Source organism: Rutidosis leptorrhynchoides, chromosome 1 (genome assembly GCF_046630445.1).
Source record: "Rutidosis leptorrhynchoides isolate AG116_Rl617_1_P2 chromosome 1, CSIRO_AGI_Rlap_v1, whole genome shotgun sequence".
NCBI classification, from domain to species: Eukaryota; Viridiplantae; Streptophyta; class Magnoliopsida; order Asterales; family Asteraceae; genus Rutidosis; species Rutidosis leptorrhynchoides.
Window position 1 is genome coordinate 33,420,228 of NC_092333.1, and position 20,125 is coordinate 33,440,352.

At 32.5% G+C, this 20,125-nt stretch overlaps 1 protein-coding gene across 1 annotated transcript; it reads left to right on the top strand.

The window, feature by feature from the left end:
* The first annotated feature begins 485 nt into the window (after positions 1-485).
* Positions 486-17,297, top strand: LOC139856133 (disease resistance protein Roq1-like). Its single transcript, XM_071845406.1, has 6 exons — positions 486-915; positions 14,114-14,298; positions 14,594-14,665; positions 14,729-14,929; positions 15,014-15,193; positions 17,166-17,297. The coding sequence occupies exons 1-6, from the start codon at positions 486-488 to the stop codon at positions 17,295-17,297; spliced, it is 1,200 nt and encodes a 399-aa protein (XP_071701507.1).
* The last annotated feature ends 2,828 nt before the right edge of the window (positions 17,298-20,125 follow it).

Sequence of the window (20,125 nt, forward strand, 5' to 3'; positions counted from 1 at the left end):
CACACATGTGATACGGACATATTTGATCTACCTTTTTCTTTAGGTGCAAAGTTTTCTACTTTACACCTAAAATTATGGCTGTGAACATGCCAATGCTAGGTTGTAAAAGGATCAAATGGGCTAGCATGATGATTATTTGAAGCATGATGAAGATCAAATTGAAGTTTGGTTGTTCTTGTTCTCTCCCATATATAGAACTCATTGTATGCAATTGTAACACACCACTCTCAAATATTCAGTAAATAAATGATCTCTAGTTGGTCCGTGGACTAAAGCATTCACAACGATTGCATATAACCACGTTATATCTTGTGTCGTTCTTTACATTTTCGCATTTATTATCTTTCATTCATTAAGTGGGTTTGAGTGATCTTGATAGCATCACTACTCTGCTAGTAGTCTTGTAGAATTACTAGCATTGTTTGGGTCCTAATATCCTAACAGACATCTCAAATGTTAGTCAAGGGATCGCAACAATTAAGAAAATGATGCCATCTAAGAGAATCCTACTTGTACTGGATGATGTGGATCATCGAGATCAGTTAGAAGCACTTGCAGGTTCACCTAAATTGTTTTACCCGGTAAGTTTGATTATTTTCACCAGTAAAGATAAGCAGTTACTCAGATCACATAGAGTAGATGAAATCTACAACATGGAATTTCTCAATGACGACGAATCTCTCGAGCTCTTCGCTTCTTATGCCTTCAAGGAAAATCATACTGCTAGTGGCTTTGAAGAAGTTGCTAAAAAAGTTGTGAAATATGTAAAAGGTCACCCTCTGGCCCTCAAAGTTTTGGGTCGTTTTTTGTATGAAAAACCTTTGTGTGAATGGGTCAGTGAACTTGATAGTCTCAAATTACATCCCAATGACGAAATACAAAGAGTGCTTCGTAGAAGCTACGATGACCTAAACTGTAGTGACCCGAACTTTTCCATGTTTATATATATATATATATATATATATATATATATTAAATGAAATTGTTATTTACATGATTAAGTGTTTCCAACATGTTAAGCAATCAAACATGTTAAGACTTGATTAATTGAAATAGATTTCATATAGACAATTGACCACCCAAGTTGACCGGTGATTCACGAACGTTAAAACTTGTAAAAACTATATGATGACATATATATGGTTATATATATAGTTAACATGATATTATGATAAGTAAACATATCATTAAGTATATTAATAATGAACTACATATGTAAAAACAAGACTACTAACTTAATGATTTTGAAACGAGACATATATGTAACGATTATCGTTGTAACGACATTTAATGTATATATATCATATTAAGAGATATTCGTACATCATAATATCATGATAATATAATAATTTCAAATCTAATTTGATATTATAAACATTGCATTAACAACATTTAACAAGATCGTTAACCTAAAGGTTTCAAAACAACACTTACATGTAACGACTAACGATGACTTAACGACTCAGTTAAAAATGTATATACATGTAGTGTTTTAATATGTATTCATACACTTTTGAAAGACTTCAAGACACTTATCAAAATACTTCTACTTAACAAAAATGCTTACAATTACATCCTCGTTCAGTTTCATCAACAATTCTACTCGTATGCACCCGTATTCGTACTCGTACAATACACAACTTTTAGATGTGTGTAGTATTAGTATATACACTCCAATGATTAGCTATTAGCAGCCCATGTGAGTCACCTAACACATGTGGGAACCATCATTTGGCAACTAGCATGAAATATCTCATAAAATTACAAAAATATGAGTAATCATTCATGACTTATTTACATGAAAACAAAATTACATATCCTTTATATCTAATCCATATACCAACGACCAAAAACACCTACAAAAACTTTCATTCTTCAATTTTCTTCATCTAATTGATCTCTCTCAAGTTCTAACTTCAAGTTCTAAGTGTTCTTCATAAATTCTACAAGTTCTAGTTACATAAAATCAAGAATACTTTCAAGTTTGCTAGCTCACTTCCAATCTTGTAAGGTGATCATACAACCTCAAGAAATCTTTGTTTCTTATAGTAGGTTATCATTCTAATACAAGGTAATAATTATATTCAAACTTTGGTTCAATTTCTATAACTATAACAATCTTATTTCAAGTGATGATCTTACTTGAACTTGTTTTCGTGTCATGATTCTGCTTCAAGAACTTCGAGCCATCCAAGGATCCGTTGAAGCTAGATCCATTTTTCACTTTTCCAGTAGGTTTATCCAAGGAACTTAAGGTAGTAATGATGTTCATAACATCATTCGATTCATACATAAAAAGCTATCATATTCGAAGTGGTAAACGAGTAATCACTAGAACATAGTTTAGTTAATTCTAAACTTGTTCACAAATAAAGTTAATCCTTCTAACTACACTTTTAAAATCAACTATACACATGATCTATATCTATATGATATGCTAACTTAATGATTTAAAACCCAGAAACACGATAAACACCATAAAACCGGATTTACGCCGTCGTAGTTACAACCGGGGGCTGTTTTGGTTTGGATAATTAAAAACTATGAAAAACTTTGATTTAAAAGCTATACTTCGGGGAAAATGATTTTTCTTATGAACATGAAACCATATCCAAAAATCATGGTTAAACTCAAAGTGAAAGTATGTTTTTCAAAACAGTCATCAAGATGTCGTTCTTTCAACGGAAATGACTACCTCTTTTAAAAACAACTTGTAACTTGTATTTCCGACTATAAACCTATACCTTTTCTGTTTAGTTTCATAAATTCAAGTTCAATACGAAACTGTGGCCGCTTAAATCACTCAAAACGGATTAGAAACGAAGAAATGGCGAGCAAAACAAAATTGGTAAAAACTACTCATTTTAGCTACGTGAAAATTGGTAACAAATCTATTCCAACCATAACTTAATCAACTTGTATTGTATATTATGTAATCTTGAGATACCATAGACACGTATACAATGTTTCGACCTATCATGTCGACACATCTATATATATTTCAGAACAACCATAGACACTCTATATGTGAATGTTGGAGTTAGCTATACATGGTTGAGGTTGATTCCAAAATATATATAGTTTGAGTTGTGATCAATACTGAGATATGTATACACTGGGTCGTGGATTGATTCAAGATAATATATAACGATTTATTTCTGTACATCTAACTGTGGACAACTAGTTGTAGGTTACTAACGAGGACAGCTGACTTAATAAACTTAAAACATCAAAATGTATTAAAAGTGTTGTAAATATATTTTGAACATACTTTGATATATATGTACATATTTGTTATAGGTTCGTGAATCGACCAGTGGCCAAGTCTTACTTCCCGACGAAGTAAAAATCTGTGAAGGTGAGTTATAGTCCCACTTTTAAAATCTAATATTTTTGGGATGAGAATACATGCAGGTTTTATAAATGATTTACAAAATAGACACAAGTACGTGAAACTACATTCTATGGTTGAATTATCGAAATCGAATATGCCCCTTTTATTAAGTCTGGTAATCTAAGAATTAGGGAACAGACACCCTAATTGACGCGAATCCTAAAGATAGATCTATTGGGCCTAACAAACCCCATCCAAAGTACCGGATGCTTTAGTACTTCGAAATTTATATCATATCCGAAGGGTGTCCTGGAATGATGGGGATATTCTTATATATGCATCTTGTTAATGTTGGTTACCAGGTGTTCATCATATGAATGATTTTTGTCTCTATGTATGGGATGTATATTGAAATATGAAATCTTGTGGTCTATTGTTACGATTTGATATATATAGGTTAAACCTATAACTCACCAACATTTTTGTTGACGTTTTAAGCATGTTTATTCTCAGGTGATTATTAAGAGCTTCCGCTGTCGCATACTTAAATAAGGAAAAGATTTAGAGTCCATGCCTGTATGATATTGTGTAAAAACTGCATTCAAGAAACTTATTTCACTGTAACATATTTGTATTGTAAACCATTATGTAATAGTCGTGTGTAAACAGGATATTTTAGATTATCATTATTTGATAATCTACGTAAAGCTTTTAAACCTTTATTGATGAAATAAAGGTTATGGTTTGTTTTAAAATGAATGCAGTCTTTGAAAAACGTCTCATATAGAGGTCAAAACCTCGCAACGAAATCAATTAATATGGAACGTTTTTAATCAATAAGAACGGGACATTTCAGTTGGTATCCGAGCGTTGGTCTTAGAGAACCAGAATTTTATATTAGTGTGTCTTATCGAGTTTGTTAGGATACATTAGTGAGTCTGGACTTCGACCTTGTTTACTTGAAAAATGATTGCTTAACAAATTTTGTTGGAAACTATATATTTTTAACATGTGAATATTATGTGATATATTAATCTCTTAACGTGTTTGATATTATGTGATAGATGTCTACCTCTAGAACAAGTCCCATTGACTCACCTAATAATAATGAAGAGTCAAATGTAAATTGGAATGATTCGTGGACTGATTCACAAGTTCCCGAAGAGGAACCGGAAGAAGAGTCGGAACTGGAAGAAGAATCGGAACCGGAAGAAGAAATAGAACCAGTGGGGGAAATAATAAAACGGTTAAGTAGAAGAAAATCCTCAACCAACCGACCAAAGTTAATTATGGTCAATGGTGTTTCCGCCAAGGAAGCAAAGTATTGGGAGGATTACCAATTCTCCGATGAATCGGATCCTGACAAGGATTCCGATGATGTTATAGAAATTACCCCAACACAATTTAATAAGGTAAAAGAGAACAATAAGGGAAAGGGCATAAAAAAAGAGAAATTTGATTCCAAACCCGATGAACTTTATATGTATCGTCAACGCCTGTATTTCTTAAGTTGTGACAATAACCCGGGAACCTCTAAACCACCAGGTTTTTCTAAACCAATGTGGAAAACGATGGCTCGTATTAGGGGAATATCATATATCCCTAGAAACTTGGCAAAACGAACCAAAACCAAAGAAGAAGAAACGAGCGAGTCGGAATAAGATAGTTGTATTCGTGTGGTGTAATATATGTAATATAGTGTGCTTATGCTTTATGATATATGTAAAAATTGCTTGTATTAATAAGTATTTTTTTTATGAATCTAACTCTTGTCTATTTTACAGTATAAAAACACAAAATGGATAGACAACCAAATATTTTAAGAGACCTACCCGGAGACATGATTGATGAAATCTTGTCTAGAGTCGGTCAGAATTCCTCGGCACAACTATTTAAGGCAAGATCAGTTTGTAAGACATTCGAAGAACGTTCCAAGAATGCCTTGGTATATAAAAGGCTTTCGTTCAAAAGATGGGAGATATCACATTGGGAAATCCATAAGTTACGATGTGTTTACTTTGACGCATATATTGCGAGGAACCCAAATGCTATTTTACGCAACGGGTTAAGAAATTATTTTGACTCACTATATCCGAATATAGGACTTCGTGATTTAGAAAAAGCGGCTAACATGCAACATAAAGAAGCATGTTATGCTTACGGGTTAGTAATGTTCGCTTCTCACCAAAGTGAGAACAAGAACATCGGGCTACAACTATTAAACAAAACGTTCCCACAAGTGACGGAGTCGGTAATTGGGGTAAGAAATGAGGTTTTTAGATTGTTACAGGACTGTTGGACATTACGTAACCCTCGTCCCTTTGACGAGGTTACAACACGCTGTCTTATCAAAGGCCATAACGGTTATGTTCCACAAGACCAAGGATGGGAAGTAGTCCTAGTAAAACCAGAATGCATGACTTGTTTCTGGACGTATGAATTACGTGTCTTTATTGCCTTTGCTGAACGACTTGTGTACTAGCTAGAATTATCTTCACAACCATCTTGTATCAAATTTATTGTGTGCTATATTTCATGCTATATGTAAAATAACCGGTATTGTAAGTTTGTAAAATATTGTGTAAAAGTTTGAACGCGAAATATTATTATAATCAGTTTTTCATATAGAATTGTAGTAGTTGAATTGTATATTAGCTACTAAGTATGAACTTAACGGGTAGGTACTACCCGAATTTAAACTTATATAATGCTAATATGAAGAAAAAGCTTTTATAAATGAGTTCATATTATGCTACGAGATACTATTAACTACTCTTAATATTCTGTATGATTAACTCGTTTCATTTGACTATTTTGAAGCAAATGGCACCAACTACTCGACACACCTTGAATATGAGCGAAGAGGAATTTAGTGCCTTTCTTGCTTCAAACATAGCTGCAGTACAGGCTGCGCAACATACCATCAATAACCTTGGATCTAGCAGTACAGGAAATCGTGTAGGATGCACCTACAAAGAATTCACTGCCTGCAAACCTTTGGAATTTGATGGAACCGAAGGACCGATCGGATTGAAACGGTGGACCGAGAAGGTCGAATCGGTGTTTGCCATAAGTAAGCGTACTGAAGAGGACAAAGTGAAGTACTCTATGCATACCTTCACAGGTTCTGCGTTAACATGGTGGAATACCTATCTAGAGCAAGTGGGACAAGATGATGCTTACGCACTACCGTGGTCAGCATTCAAGCACTTGATGAACGAGAAGTACCGTCCCAGAACCGAGGTCAATAAGCTCAAGACAGAACTTAGAGGGTTACGAACCCAAGGATTTGATATTACCACGTACGAAAGACGATTCACAGAATTATGCCTATTGTGTCCGGGAGCGTTCGAAGATGAGGAAGAGAAGATCGACTCGTTTGTGAAAGGATTACCGGAAAGAATCCAAGAAGATATAAGTTCACACGAGCCCTCCTCCATACAATAGGCATGTAGAATGGCTCACAAACTAGTGAACCAGATTGAAGAAAGAATTAAAGAACAGACTGCTGAAGAGGCCAATGTGAAGAAAGTCAAAAGAAAGTGGGAGGAAAACGGTGATAAGAATCACCAATACAACAACAACAGCAATTACAACAATAATCGCAACAACTATCCCAATAATCGTAACATCAATCGCAACTACAACAAACGGCCCAACAACAACAACAACAACAACAACAACAACAACAACAACAACAACAACAGCAACTACAACAATCATCCCAACAACAATAATAACCGCAACAACAACAACAATCAGAAGCAGCTATGCCAAAGGTGTGAAAAGTATCACTCGGGGTTCTGCACCAAATTTTGCAACAAGTGTAAAAGAAATGGTCATAGCGCGGCGAAGTGTGAGGTCTACGGACCAGGGGTTAACAGAACGAAAGGAACAAATGGTGTCGGAACGAGTAATGGCGGAGCAAGTAGTGTCGGAGCAAGTTATGCCAATGTAGTTTGTTATAAATGTGGAAAACCGGGCCACATTATTAGAAATTGCCCGAACCAGGAGAACACGAATAGACAAGGCCACGGAAGAGTTTTCAATATTAATGCGGCAGAGGCACAGGAAGACCCGGAGCTTGTTACGGGTACGTTTCTTATTGACAATAAATCTGCTTACGTTTTATTTGATTCGGGTGCGGATAGAAGCTATATGAGTAGAGATTTTTGTGCTAAATTAAGTTGTCCATTGAAGCCGTTGGATAGTAAATTTTTACTCGAATTAGCAAATGGTAAATTAATTTCAGCAGATAATATATGTCGGAATCGAGAAATTAAACTGGTTAGCGAAACATTTAAGATTGACTTGATACCAGTAGAGTTAGGGAGTTTTGATGTGATAATCGGTATGGACTGGTTGAAAGAAGTGAAAGCAGAGATCGTTTGTCACAAAAATACAATTCGCATTATACGAGAAAAAGGAAAACCCTTAATGGTGTACGGAGAAAAGGACAACACGAAGCTACATCTTATTAGTAATTTAAAGGCACAAAAACTAATAAGAAAATTTTGCTATGCTATTCTAGCACACGTCGAGAAAGTACAAACTGAAGAAAAGAGCATCAATGATGTTCCCGTCGCAAAAGAATTTCCCGATGTATTTCCGAAAGAATTACCGAGGATTACCCCCACATCGATCCGTTGAATTTCAAATAGATCTTGTACTAGGAGCTGCACCAATAGCTCGTGCTCCTTACAGACTCGCACCCAACGAGATGAAAGAACTACAAAGCCAATTACAAGAACTTTTAGAGCGTGGTTTCATTCGACCAAGCACATCACCGTGGGGAGCTCCTGTTTTGTTTGTCAAGAAGAAAGATGGTACATTCAGGTTGTGTATCGACTACCGAGAGTTGAACAAACTTAGCATCAAGAACCGATACCCACTACAGAGAATCGATGACTTATTTGATTAACTACAAGGCTCGTCTGTTTATTCAAAGATTGACTTACGTTCCGGGTATCATCAAATGCGGGTGAAAGAAGATGAAATTCCAAAGACTGCTTTCAGAACACGTTACGGTCATTACGAGTTTATGGTCATGCCGTTTGGTTTAACTAATGCACCAGCTGTGTTCATGGACCTTATGAACCGAGTGTGTGGACCATACCTTGACAAGTTTGTCATTGTTTTCATTGATGACATACTTATTTACTCAAAGAATGACCAAGAACACGGTGAACATTTGAAAAAGGTGTTAGAAGTATTAAGGAAGGAAGAATTGTAAGCTAAGTTTTCAAAGTATGCATTTTGGTTGGAAGAAGTTCAATTCCTCGATCACATAGTGAACAAAGAAGGTATTAAGGTGGATCCGGCAAAGATAGAAACTGTTGAAAAGTGGGAAACCCCGAAAACTCCGAAACACATACGCCAGTTTTTAGGACTAGCTGGTTACTACAGAAGGTTCATCCAAGACTTTTCCAGAATAGCAAAACCCTTGACTGCATTAACGCATAAAGGAAAGAAATTTGAATGGAAGGATGAACAAGAGAAAGCGTTTCAGTTATTGAAGAAAAAGCTAACTACGGCACCTATATTGTCATTGCCTGAAGGGAATGATGATTTTGTGATTTATTGTGACGCATCAAAGCAAGGTCTCGATTGTGTATTAATGCAACGAATGAAGGTGATTGCTTATGCGTCTAGACAATTGAAGATTCACGAACAAAATTATACGACGCATGATTTAGAATTAGGCACGGTTGTTTTTGCATTAAAGACTTGGAGGCATTACTTATATGGGGTCAAAAGTATTATATATACCGACCACAAAAGTCTCCAACACATATTTAATCAGAAATAACTGAACATGAGGCAGCGTAGGTGGATTGAATTGTTGAATGATTACGACTTTGAGATTTGTTACCACCCGGGGAAGGCAAATGTGGTAGCCGACGCCTTGAGCAGGAAGGACAGAGAACCCATTCGAGTAAAATCTATGAATATAATGATTCACAATAACCTTACTACTCAAATAAAGGAGGCGCAACAAGGAGTTTTAAAAGAGGGAAATTTAAAGGATGAAATACCCAAAGGATCGGAGAAGCATCTTAATATTCGGGAAGACGGAACCCGGTATAGGGCTGAAAGGATTTGGGTACCAAAATTTGGAGATATGAGAGAAATGGTACTTAGAGAAGCTCATAAAACCAGATACTCAATACATCCTGGAACGGGAAAGATGTACAAGGATCTCAAGAAACATTTTTGGTGGCCGGGTATGAAAGCCGATATTGCTAAATACGTAGGAGAATGTTTGACATGTTCTAAGGTCAAAGCTGAGCATCAGAAACCATTAGGTCTACTTCAACAACCCGAAATCCCGGAATGGAAATGGGAAAACATTACCATGGATTTCATCACTAAATTGCCAAGGACTGCAAGTGGTTTTGATACTATTTGGGTAATAGTTGATCGTCTCACCAAATCATCACACTTCCTGCCTATAAGAGAAGATGACAAGATAGAGAAGTTAGCACGGCTGTATTTGAAGGAAGTCGTCTCCAGACATGGAATACCAATCTCTATTATCTCTGATAGGGATGGCCGATTTATTTCAAGATTCTGGCAGACATTACAGCAAGCATTAAGAACTCGTCTAGACATGAGTACTACCTATCATCCACAAACTGATGGGCAGAGCGAAAGGACGATACAAATGCTTGAAGACATGCTACGAGCATGTGTTATTGATTTCGGAAACAGTTGGGATTGACATCTACCGTTAGCAGAATTTTCCTACAACAACAGCTACCATTCAAGCATTGAGATGGTGCCGTTTGAAGCACTTTATGGTAGAAAGTGCAGATCTCCAATTTGTTGGAGTGAAGTGGGGGATAGACAGATTACGGGTCCGGAAATAATACAAGAAACTACCGAGAAGATCATCCAAATTCAACAACGGTTGAAAACCGCCCAAAGTCGACAAAAGAGCTACGCCGACATTAAAAGAAAAGATATAGAATTTGAAATTGGAGAGATGGTCATGCTTAAGGTTGCACCTTGGAAAGGTGTTGTTCGATTTGGTAAACGAGGGAAATTAAATCCAAGGTATATTGGACCATTCAAGATTAATGATCGTGTCGGACCAGTAGCTTACCGACTTGAGTTACCTCAACAACTCGCGGCTGTACATAACACTTTCCACGTCTCGAATTTGAAGAAATATTTTGCTAAAGAAGATCTCACTAATCCGTTAGACGAAATCCAAATCAATGAAAAACTTCAATTCATCGAAGAACCCATCGAAATAATGGATCGTGAGGTTAAAAGACTTAAACAAAACAAGATACCAATTGTTAAGGTTCGATGGAATGCTCGTAGAGGACCCGAGTTCACCTGGGAACGAGAAGATCAGATGAAGAAGAAATACCCGCATTTATTTCCAGAAGATACGTCAACACCTCCAACTGCTTAAAATTTCGGGACGAAATTTATTTAACTGGTAGGTACTGTAGTGACCCGAACTTTTCCATGTTTATATATATATTAAATGAAATTGTTATTTACATGATTAAGTGTTTCCAACATGTTAAGCAATCAAACTTATTAAGACTTGATTAATTGAAATAGGTTTCATATAGACAATTGACCACCCAAGTTGACCGGTGATTCACGAACGTTAAAACTTGTAAAAACTATATGATGACATACATATGGTTATATATATAGTTAACATGATATTATGATAAGTAAACATATCATTAAGTATATTAATAATGAACTACATATGTAAAAACAAGACTATTAACTTAATGATTTTGAAACGAGACATATATGTAACGATTATCGTTGTAACGACATTTAATGTATATATATCATATTAAGAGATATTCGTACATCATAATATCATGATAATATAATAATTTAAAATATCATTTGATATTATAAACATTGGGTTAACAACATTTAACAAGATCGTTAACCTAAAGGTTTCAAAACAACACTTACATGTAACGACTAACGATGACTTAACGACTCAGTTAAAAATGTATATACATGTAGTGTTTTAATATGTATTCATACACTTTTGAAAGACTTCAAGACACTTATCAAAATACTTCTACTTAACAAAAATTCTTACAATTACATCCTCGTTCAGTTTCATCAACAATTCTACTCGTATGCACCCGTATTCGTACTCGTACAATACACAGCTTTTAGATGTGTGTACTATTGGTATATACACTCTAATGATCAGCTCTTAGCAGCCCATGTGAGTCACCTAACACATTTGGGAACCATCATTTGGCATCTAGCATGAAATATCTCATAAAATTACAAAAATATGAGTAATCATTCATGACTTATTTACATGAAAACAAAATTACATATCCTTTATATCTAATCCATATACCAACGACCAAAAATACCTACAAACACTTTCATTCTTCAATTTTCTTCATCTAATTGATCTCTCTCAAGTTCTAACTTCAAGTTCTAAGTGTTCTTCATAAATTCTACAAGTTCTAGTTACATAAAATCAAGAATACTTTCAAGTTAGCTAGCTCACTTCCAATCTTGTAAGGTGATCATCCAACCTCAAGAAATCTTTATTTCTTACAGTAGGTTATCATTCTAATACAAGGTAATAATCATATTTAAACTTTGGTTCAATTTCTATAACTATAACAATCTTATTTCAAGTGATGATCTTACTTGAACTTGTTTTCGTGTCATGATTCTGCTTCAAGAACTTCGAGCCATCCAAGGATCCGTTGAAGCTAGATCCATTTTTCTATTTTCCAGTAGGTTTATCCAAGGAACTTAAGGTAGTAATGATGTTCATAACATCATTCGATTCATACATAAAAAGCTATCATATTCGAAGTGGTAAACTAGTAATCACTAGAACATAGTTTAGTTAATTCTAAACTTGTTCGCAAATAAAGTTAATCCTTCTAACTACACTTTTAAAATGAACTATACACATGATCTATATCTATATGATATGCTAACTTAATGATTTAAAACCCGGAAACACGATAAACATCATAAAACCGGATTTACGCCGTCGTAGTTACAACCGGGGGCTGTTTTAGTTTGGATAATTAAAAACTATGAAAAACTTTGATTTAAAAGCTATACTTCTGGGGAAATAGTTAAACTCAAAGTGAAAGTATGTTTTTCAAAACAGTCATCAAGATGTCGTTCTTTCGACGGAAATGACTACCTCTTTCAAAAACAACTTGTAACTTGTATTTCCGACTATAAAATCTATACCTTTTCTGTTTAGTTTCATAAAGTCAAGTTCAATAGAAAACCGTGGCCGCTTAAATCGCTCAAAACGGATTAGAAACGAAGAAATGGCGAGCAAACCAAAATTGGTAAAAACTACTCATTTTAGCTACGTGAAAATTGGTAACAAATCTATTCCAACCATAACTTAATCAACTTATATTGTATATTATGTAATCTTGAGATACCATAGACACGTATACAATGTTTCGACCTATCATGTCGACACATCTATATATATTTCGGAACAACTATAGACACTCTATATGTGAATGTTGGAGTTAGCTATACAGGGTTGAGGTTGATTCCAAAATATATATAGTTTGAGTTGTGATCAATACTGAGATATGTATACACTGGGTTGTGGATTGATTCAAGATAATATATATCGATTTATTTCTATACATCTAACTGTGGACAACTAGTTGTAGGTTACTAACGAGGACAGCTGACTTAATAAACTTAAAACATCAAAATGTATTAAAAGTGTTGTAAATATATTTTGAACATACTTTGATATATATGTACATATTTGTTATAGGTTCGTAAATCGACCAGTGGCCAAGTCTTACTTCCCGACGAAGTAAAAATCTGTGAAAGTGAGTTATAGTCCCACTTTTAAAATCTAATATTTTTGGGATGAGAATACATGCAGGTTTTATAAATGATTTACAAAATAGACACAAGTACGTGAAACTACATTCTATGGTTGAATTATCGAAATCGAATATGCCCCTTTTATTAAGTCTGGTAATCTAAGAATTAGTGAACAGACACCCTAATTGACGCGAATCCTAAAGATAGATCTATTGGGCCTAACAAACCCCATCCAAAGTACCAGATGCTTTAGTACTTCGAAATTTATATCATATCCGAAGGGTGTCCCGGAATGATGGGGATATTCTTATATATGCATCTTGTTAATGTCGGTTACCAGGTGTTCACCATATGAATGATTTTTGTCTCTATGTATGGGATGTATATTGAAATATGAAATCTTGTGGTCTATTGTTACGATTTGATATATATAGGTTAAACCTATAACTCACCAACATTTTTGTTGACGTTTAAAGCATGTTTATTCTCAGGTGAATACTAAGAGCTTCCGCTGTCGCATACTTAAATAAGGACGAGATTTGGAGTCCATGTTTGTATGATATTGTGTAAAAACTGCATTCAAGAAACTTATTTCGTTGTAACATATTTGTATTGTAAACCATTATGTAATGGTCGTGTGTAAACAGGATATTTTAGATTATCATTATTTGATAATCTACGTAAAACTTTTAAACCTTTATTGATGAAATAAAGGTTATGGTTTGTTTTAAAATGAATGCAGTCTTTGAAAAACGTCTCATATAGAGGTCAAAACCTCGCAACGAAATCAATTAATATGGAACGTTTTTAATCAATAAGAACGGGACATTTCATAAATCTCCATCAACAAAAATTTTTGCTTAATATTGCATGTTCGTTCATTGGGTTACAAAGAGATTTTGCAGCAAGTATACTAGACAGTTGTAAATTTTTTTGCAGATACAAATATCCGAGTTCTAGTTGATAAATCTTTGATCTCGATTTCTAGTGACTCGTCTCTTCAAATGCATGACTTAATTCAAGCTATGACAAAGGCAATTATTCGTGAAGAATCTACCATGCATGGAAAACCGAGCAGGTTATGGATTTCCTTTGAGATTTACGATGTATTTTGTGGAAACGAGGTAAGAAGTGGCATATGAATGTTATTTTTAATTACATATGGAGTAATACATAACTATTAGCAGTTGCATATGTAGGATTGTTTCAGGTCCACCAACATGTACAACATATAAGCTCATGAGTTACCCAGTACTCTAAAACTAATTGGTGATAGAGGGAGGTTCTCATAAGCTTATATACATACATTTCTTGTTATGAGTTTCCGATGTGAGACTATCTTGCATTTCCTTAACCGATTATCACCAACAGCATATGTTGATATTTTGTTAATAATTACATGTTCCTTCTTGTATCCAGGTAACAGAAGCAGTTGAAGTTGTAGATCTTATGTTAAAAGTTGTAGATGTTATGTTAAAAAAGTCTTGTCGAGTTAACATAAATGCTTAAGCTTTTGCTCGAATGAAAAAATTGCGGATACTGAAAATATATCAGGAAGATTATAGATGGGACTTTGAATTAAAGGATATCAATATGAAACTCTCAGGAAGTTTGGATTTTTTGTCGAATGAGCTAAGGTTACTTGATTGGAAAGGGTTTCCTTTTAGGTTGTTACCTTCAAGTTTTTATCCGAAAAACATTGTTGCCATCGACTTATCTTACAGCAACATAAAACATCTTTGGACAACACCTAAGGTAGGTATTTACTTGTCCATACTTATTTTTTTTCTATTCGAATCCTGATGATTTACATAACTTGTGTTTTTCCCTTGATTTCAGTGTTTATTAAGGTTGAAAGTAATGAAGCTACGTCACTGTCGTATGCTAACAAGTACCCCCAATTTCACAGAAATTACAAATATGGAGAAGCTGATTCTTGAAGGTTGTGTGAACTTAACTAAACTTCACCCATCAGTTGGAACTCTCAAGAGGCTTGTTGTTTTAGATTTGAGAAATTGTGTACTCCTTAAGAGTTATCCTTCGAAAGTGAAAACGGAATCCTTAAAATTTCTCAGACTCTCGGGTTGCCAAAAATTGGATAATCTAACGACCTGTCCTAATCCATCTGGACGAATACATTACATTTGGTTATATCGAGAGGTACTTGACCTCTATATGATACATTTTACAAACATTGCATTCGTTTTTAAAAGACAAACTTTCATTTCAGCGAAAGTTGACGGCATGCATACCATTTCATAATATATCCAACTATAATTTACTTAATAATAATCTTGATGAACTCAACGACTCGAATGCAACGTCTTTTGAAATATGTCATGAATGACTCCAAGTAATATCTCTAAAATGAGCAAATGCACAGCGGAAGATTTCTTTCATACCTGAGAATAAACATGCTTTCAAGTGTCAACCAAAAGGTTGGTGAGTTCATTAGTTTATCATAAACATTCATTTCCATTAATTTAATAGACCACAAGATTTTCATTTCATTTCTCATAAATATCATGCATCTGCATAAAAATCATTCGTATGGATTGAACACCTGGTAACCGACATTAACAAGATGCATATAAGAATATCCCCTATCATTCCAGGACATCCATCGGACATGATAAAACAACATCGAAGTACTAAAGCATCCGCAATCATGGATGGGATTTGTTAGGCCCAATAGATCTATCTTTAGGATTCGCGTCAATTAGTAGATCGGTTTACTAATTCTTAGGCTACCAAGCAAAAAGGGGCATATTTGGCTTCGATCATTCGACCATAGAATGTAGTTTCAATCACTAGTGTCTATTTCGTCAAACATTTATAAAAGCGCATGTATTCTCAGTCCCAAAAATATATATTACAAAAGCATTTAAAAAGGGAGTAATGAAACTCACAATACTGTATTTTGTAGTAAAAATACATATGACGACATTGAACAAGTGTAAGGTTTGCCTCGGATTCACGAACCTATATCATTTGTATTTTCATTAATACATATAATCGTACTGAACAAAATTTATTTATTATATCCTAATTTATATATTATATATATTTAGTTGGTGTATATATTCAAAATGATTAATATTTATATAGTTATATTAATATATCCATATTTATATATATAATTGTTTAGTGTTATATTTAAAAAAATCAATAGTTTGTTATATGTAAGTATTTATATAGATAATATTAATAGGTTTGATATATATAGTTATGTAAAATATAATTATAATATATGTAATAAGTATATTTTATGCACAAAATATTCATTTGTTTAAAAAGATAGTTTTGATAATAATAACGATTTACTAATAAAAATAATAATTTTACTAATAATAATACAAATAATGATTTTGTTAATACTGATACTTATAATAATAGAAATCTCATTAATAATGATAACCATATTACTTAATAATAATATTTATTTTGATAGTAATATTAATAATAACAATAAGAATAATAATAATAATCATAATTGTAACTAGGTTTATAATAATAATAACAAATGGTCACTAATACTTAAATGACGAAGTTTATAATAATAAATACATTAATAATGTTAGTAATAATAATAATAATAATAATAATAATAATAATAATAATAATAATAATAATAATAATAATAATAATAATAATAATAATAATAATAATAATAATGCTTATATTACTTATAATCATGGTAATAATAATAATAATTATAATTCTAATAATAATTGGTAATAATAATATTAATAAATAATAACAATAATAATAATAATAAATGATAATAAGGATAATAATAATAAATAATAATAATAATAATAACATAAATAATTTAATTGCTACCTTTAAGAAAATCGCTTAATAAAAAGAATGCCCCTGCTTAGGCTCGAACCCGAGACCTCCCGCTCACCCATCAACCCCTTAACCAATGATCTGTTTCTGTTTTTCCTGAGTAATACTACCACTCAATTATATTTATCCCGTTTCACAGTTCTTCTTCTTCTCCACACCATCGACTGGAATTCAAATCAATCTTTTACAGGTTCGAATTGTATATGGATTTGAAACAGAATTAAGTGTAATGGTGGTTGAAATAATTCAGAGAAAGGAAGATAGAAAATAAAATAAAATAAAAAGGCTGTAGAACAGCGTTCGAAAAGAAAAAAACAACTTGAAACGTGATTTTGAATTTAGTACAGTTTTGGATTATGATTACAACATAAAATATGTTGTAAATCATTCATGGAAGCTTTAGGAATCAACAATTTAACTTCAATTGAAAAGGATAACTCGAATTTGATCAAAGAATAAATGTTGACTTTTTAATTCAAATACTTTGACTCAGAAATTTAGATTCGATAGGCAGAAGTGGAAGTTGAGCTTTTGCAAAAAAAACGTTTAGAGGTTTCCTAACAAGATTGTATTAACAATTTTTGAAGTTTGATTCGGTTTCTAGTTTTTGATAAAAAGAAGTAAGAACATGGGTAATACGGTGTAACTTTATAAGTTTTTGGTTTTTGTTTTTCACAATTGCAGTAACAAATAGTAGAATATATTGGGATTAATCGAATTATTGGCCAGTACATATGACATGATCGCTTTTTGTTTGTTATAAACAATTGAGGTCGACTTTTGAAATCAAGCAGACAAGAAAATATACTTGATGTTGATTTAAAACAGACTCACGACTTAAATCTGATATTACAAATTAATAAATACATCTTTATCTGATTTATATATTATTACTAATTTATTAGTAATTATTAATATAATTAGTGTTATTATCATAATATTAATAACAATGACAATATTATTTATTAATAATAATGTTAATAATGATATTAATAATAATAATAATAATATTATTATTAATAATATAAATAAAGAAAAAAATAACCATTTAAAAATAATAATAATAACAAAAATAATGATTTTCAATAATAATGGTCATAAAATTACATTAATAACAATGATGTTTGTAAAAATAACGATAATAAATATAGTAGTAATAATAATAATATAATAAATCACATGTATCAAATCTCCTATATACATATATTATATATAATAATACTAATAAAACTGATATTATCATTAATATTAATATTTATTGTAATAATAATGAAGGTAATGGTAATTAATGTAAAAAATTTATCTTAATTTGTAACTACATTTAATATAATAATATTACAATTTATTAGTTATGTAATATTTAATAATTATATTTATATCATATATTATATGATAACATCTATTGAATAATTAATATTTATACATTTTAATATATTACAATATACGTACAATCAACAGTTATGTAAAGAAATCATATATACATATATATTTCAAATACAATTTATATAATTATGATTTAATTATCAAGTAGATAAATATATTAATGATATATATTGAAGCATTTAAACTCAGAGTATAACATTTAATACATTGTTACAGTCTTGTAAGTTATAATATATATATACACACATCTAATCGTCAACTATTGTTCGTGAATCGTCGGGAAAAGTCAAAGGTCAAATGGATTCATAAAAATAGTTCCAAAACTTTTGAGACTCAACATTACAGACTTTGCTTATCGTGTCAAAATAATATAAAGATTAAGTTTAAATTTGGTCGAAAATTTCTGAGTCGTCACAGATAAGCTACCCGAAGGCTTAGGCGGAGTTAAGACCTTGATGTTGCTCCATGTTGATGGAAATGCTATGGAACAACTTCCTTCGTTTGTATATAAACTTAGAAATCTTGAATGTTTGTCATTTCGTCAACATGAGAGGATTGAGTCTTGACCAAGGAAATTAAGGTAGTAATGATGTTCATAACATCATTCGATTCATACATATAAAGCTATCTTATTCGAAGGTTTAAACTTGTAATCACTAGAACATAGTTTAGTTAATTCTAAACTTGTTCGCAAACAAAAGTTAATCCTTCTAACTTGACTTTTAAAATCAACTAAACACATGTTCTATATCTATATGATATGCTAACTTAATGATTTAAAACCTGGAAACACGAAAAACACCGTAAAACCGGATTTACGCCGTCGTAGTAACACCGCGGGCTGTTTTGGGTTAGTTAATTAAAAACTATGATAAACTTTGATTTAAAAGTTGTTATTCTGAGAAAATGATTTTTATTATGAACATGAAACTATATCCAAAAATTATGGTTAAACTCAAAGTGGAAGTATGTTTTCTAAAATGGTCATCTAGACGTCGTTCTTTCGACTGAAATGACTACCTTTACAAAAACGACTTGTAACTTATTTTTCCGACTATAAACCTATACTTTTCTGTTTATATTCATAAAATAGAGTTCAATATGAAATCATTGCAATTTGATTCACTCAAAACGGATTTAAAATAAAGAAGTTATGGGTAAAACAAGATTGGATAATTTTTCTCATTTTAGCTACGTGAAAATTGGTAACAAATCTATTCCAACCATAACTTAATCAACTTGTATTGTATATTATGTAATCTTGAGATACCATAGACACGTATACAATGTTTCGACCTATCATGTCGACACATCTATATATATTTCGGAACAACCATAGACACTCTATATGTGAATGTTGGAGTTAGCTATACAGGGTTGAGGTTGATTCCAAAATATATATAGTTTGAGTTGTGATCAATACTGAGATACGTATACACTGGGTCGTGGATTGATTCAAGATAATATTTATCGATTTATTTCTGTACATCTAACTGTGGACAACTAGTTGTAGGTTACTAACGAGGACAGCTGACTTAATAAACTTAAAACATCAAAATATATTAAAAGTGTTGTAAATATATTTTTGAACACACTTTGATATATATGTATATATTGTTATAGGTTCGTGAATCAACCAGTGGCCAAGTCTTACTTCCCGACGAAGTAAAAATCTGTGAAAGTGAGTTATAGTCCCACTTTTAAAATCTAATATTT

What these genes read in the sequence shown, in the direction of transcription:
- LOC139856133 (XM_071845406.1), top strand. Translation starts at nt 486, where the DNA reads ATGATGCCATCTAAGAGAATCCTACTTGTACTGGATGATGTGGATCAT. An exon ending in AAGCTACGATGACCTAAACT is followed by an intron (nt 916 to 14,113) that starts GTAGTGACCCGA and finishes ATTTTTTTGCAG; the next exon opens with ATACAAATATCCGAGTTCTA. An exon ending in TGTTAAAAAAGTCTTGTCGA is followed by an intron (nt 14,666 to 14,728) that starts GTTAACATAAAT and finishes AAAATATATCAG; the next exon opens with GAAGATTATAGATGGGACTT.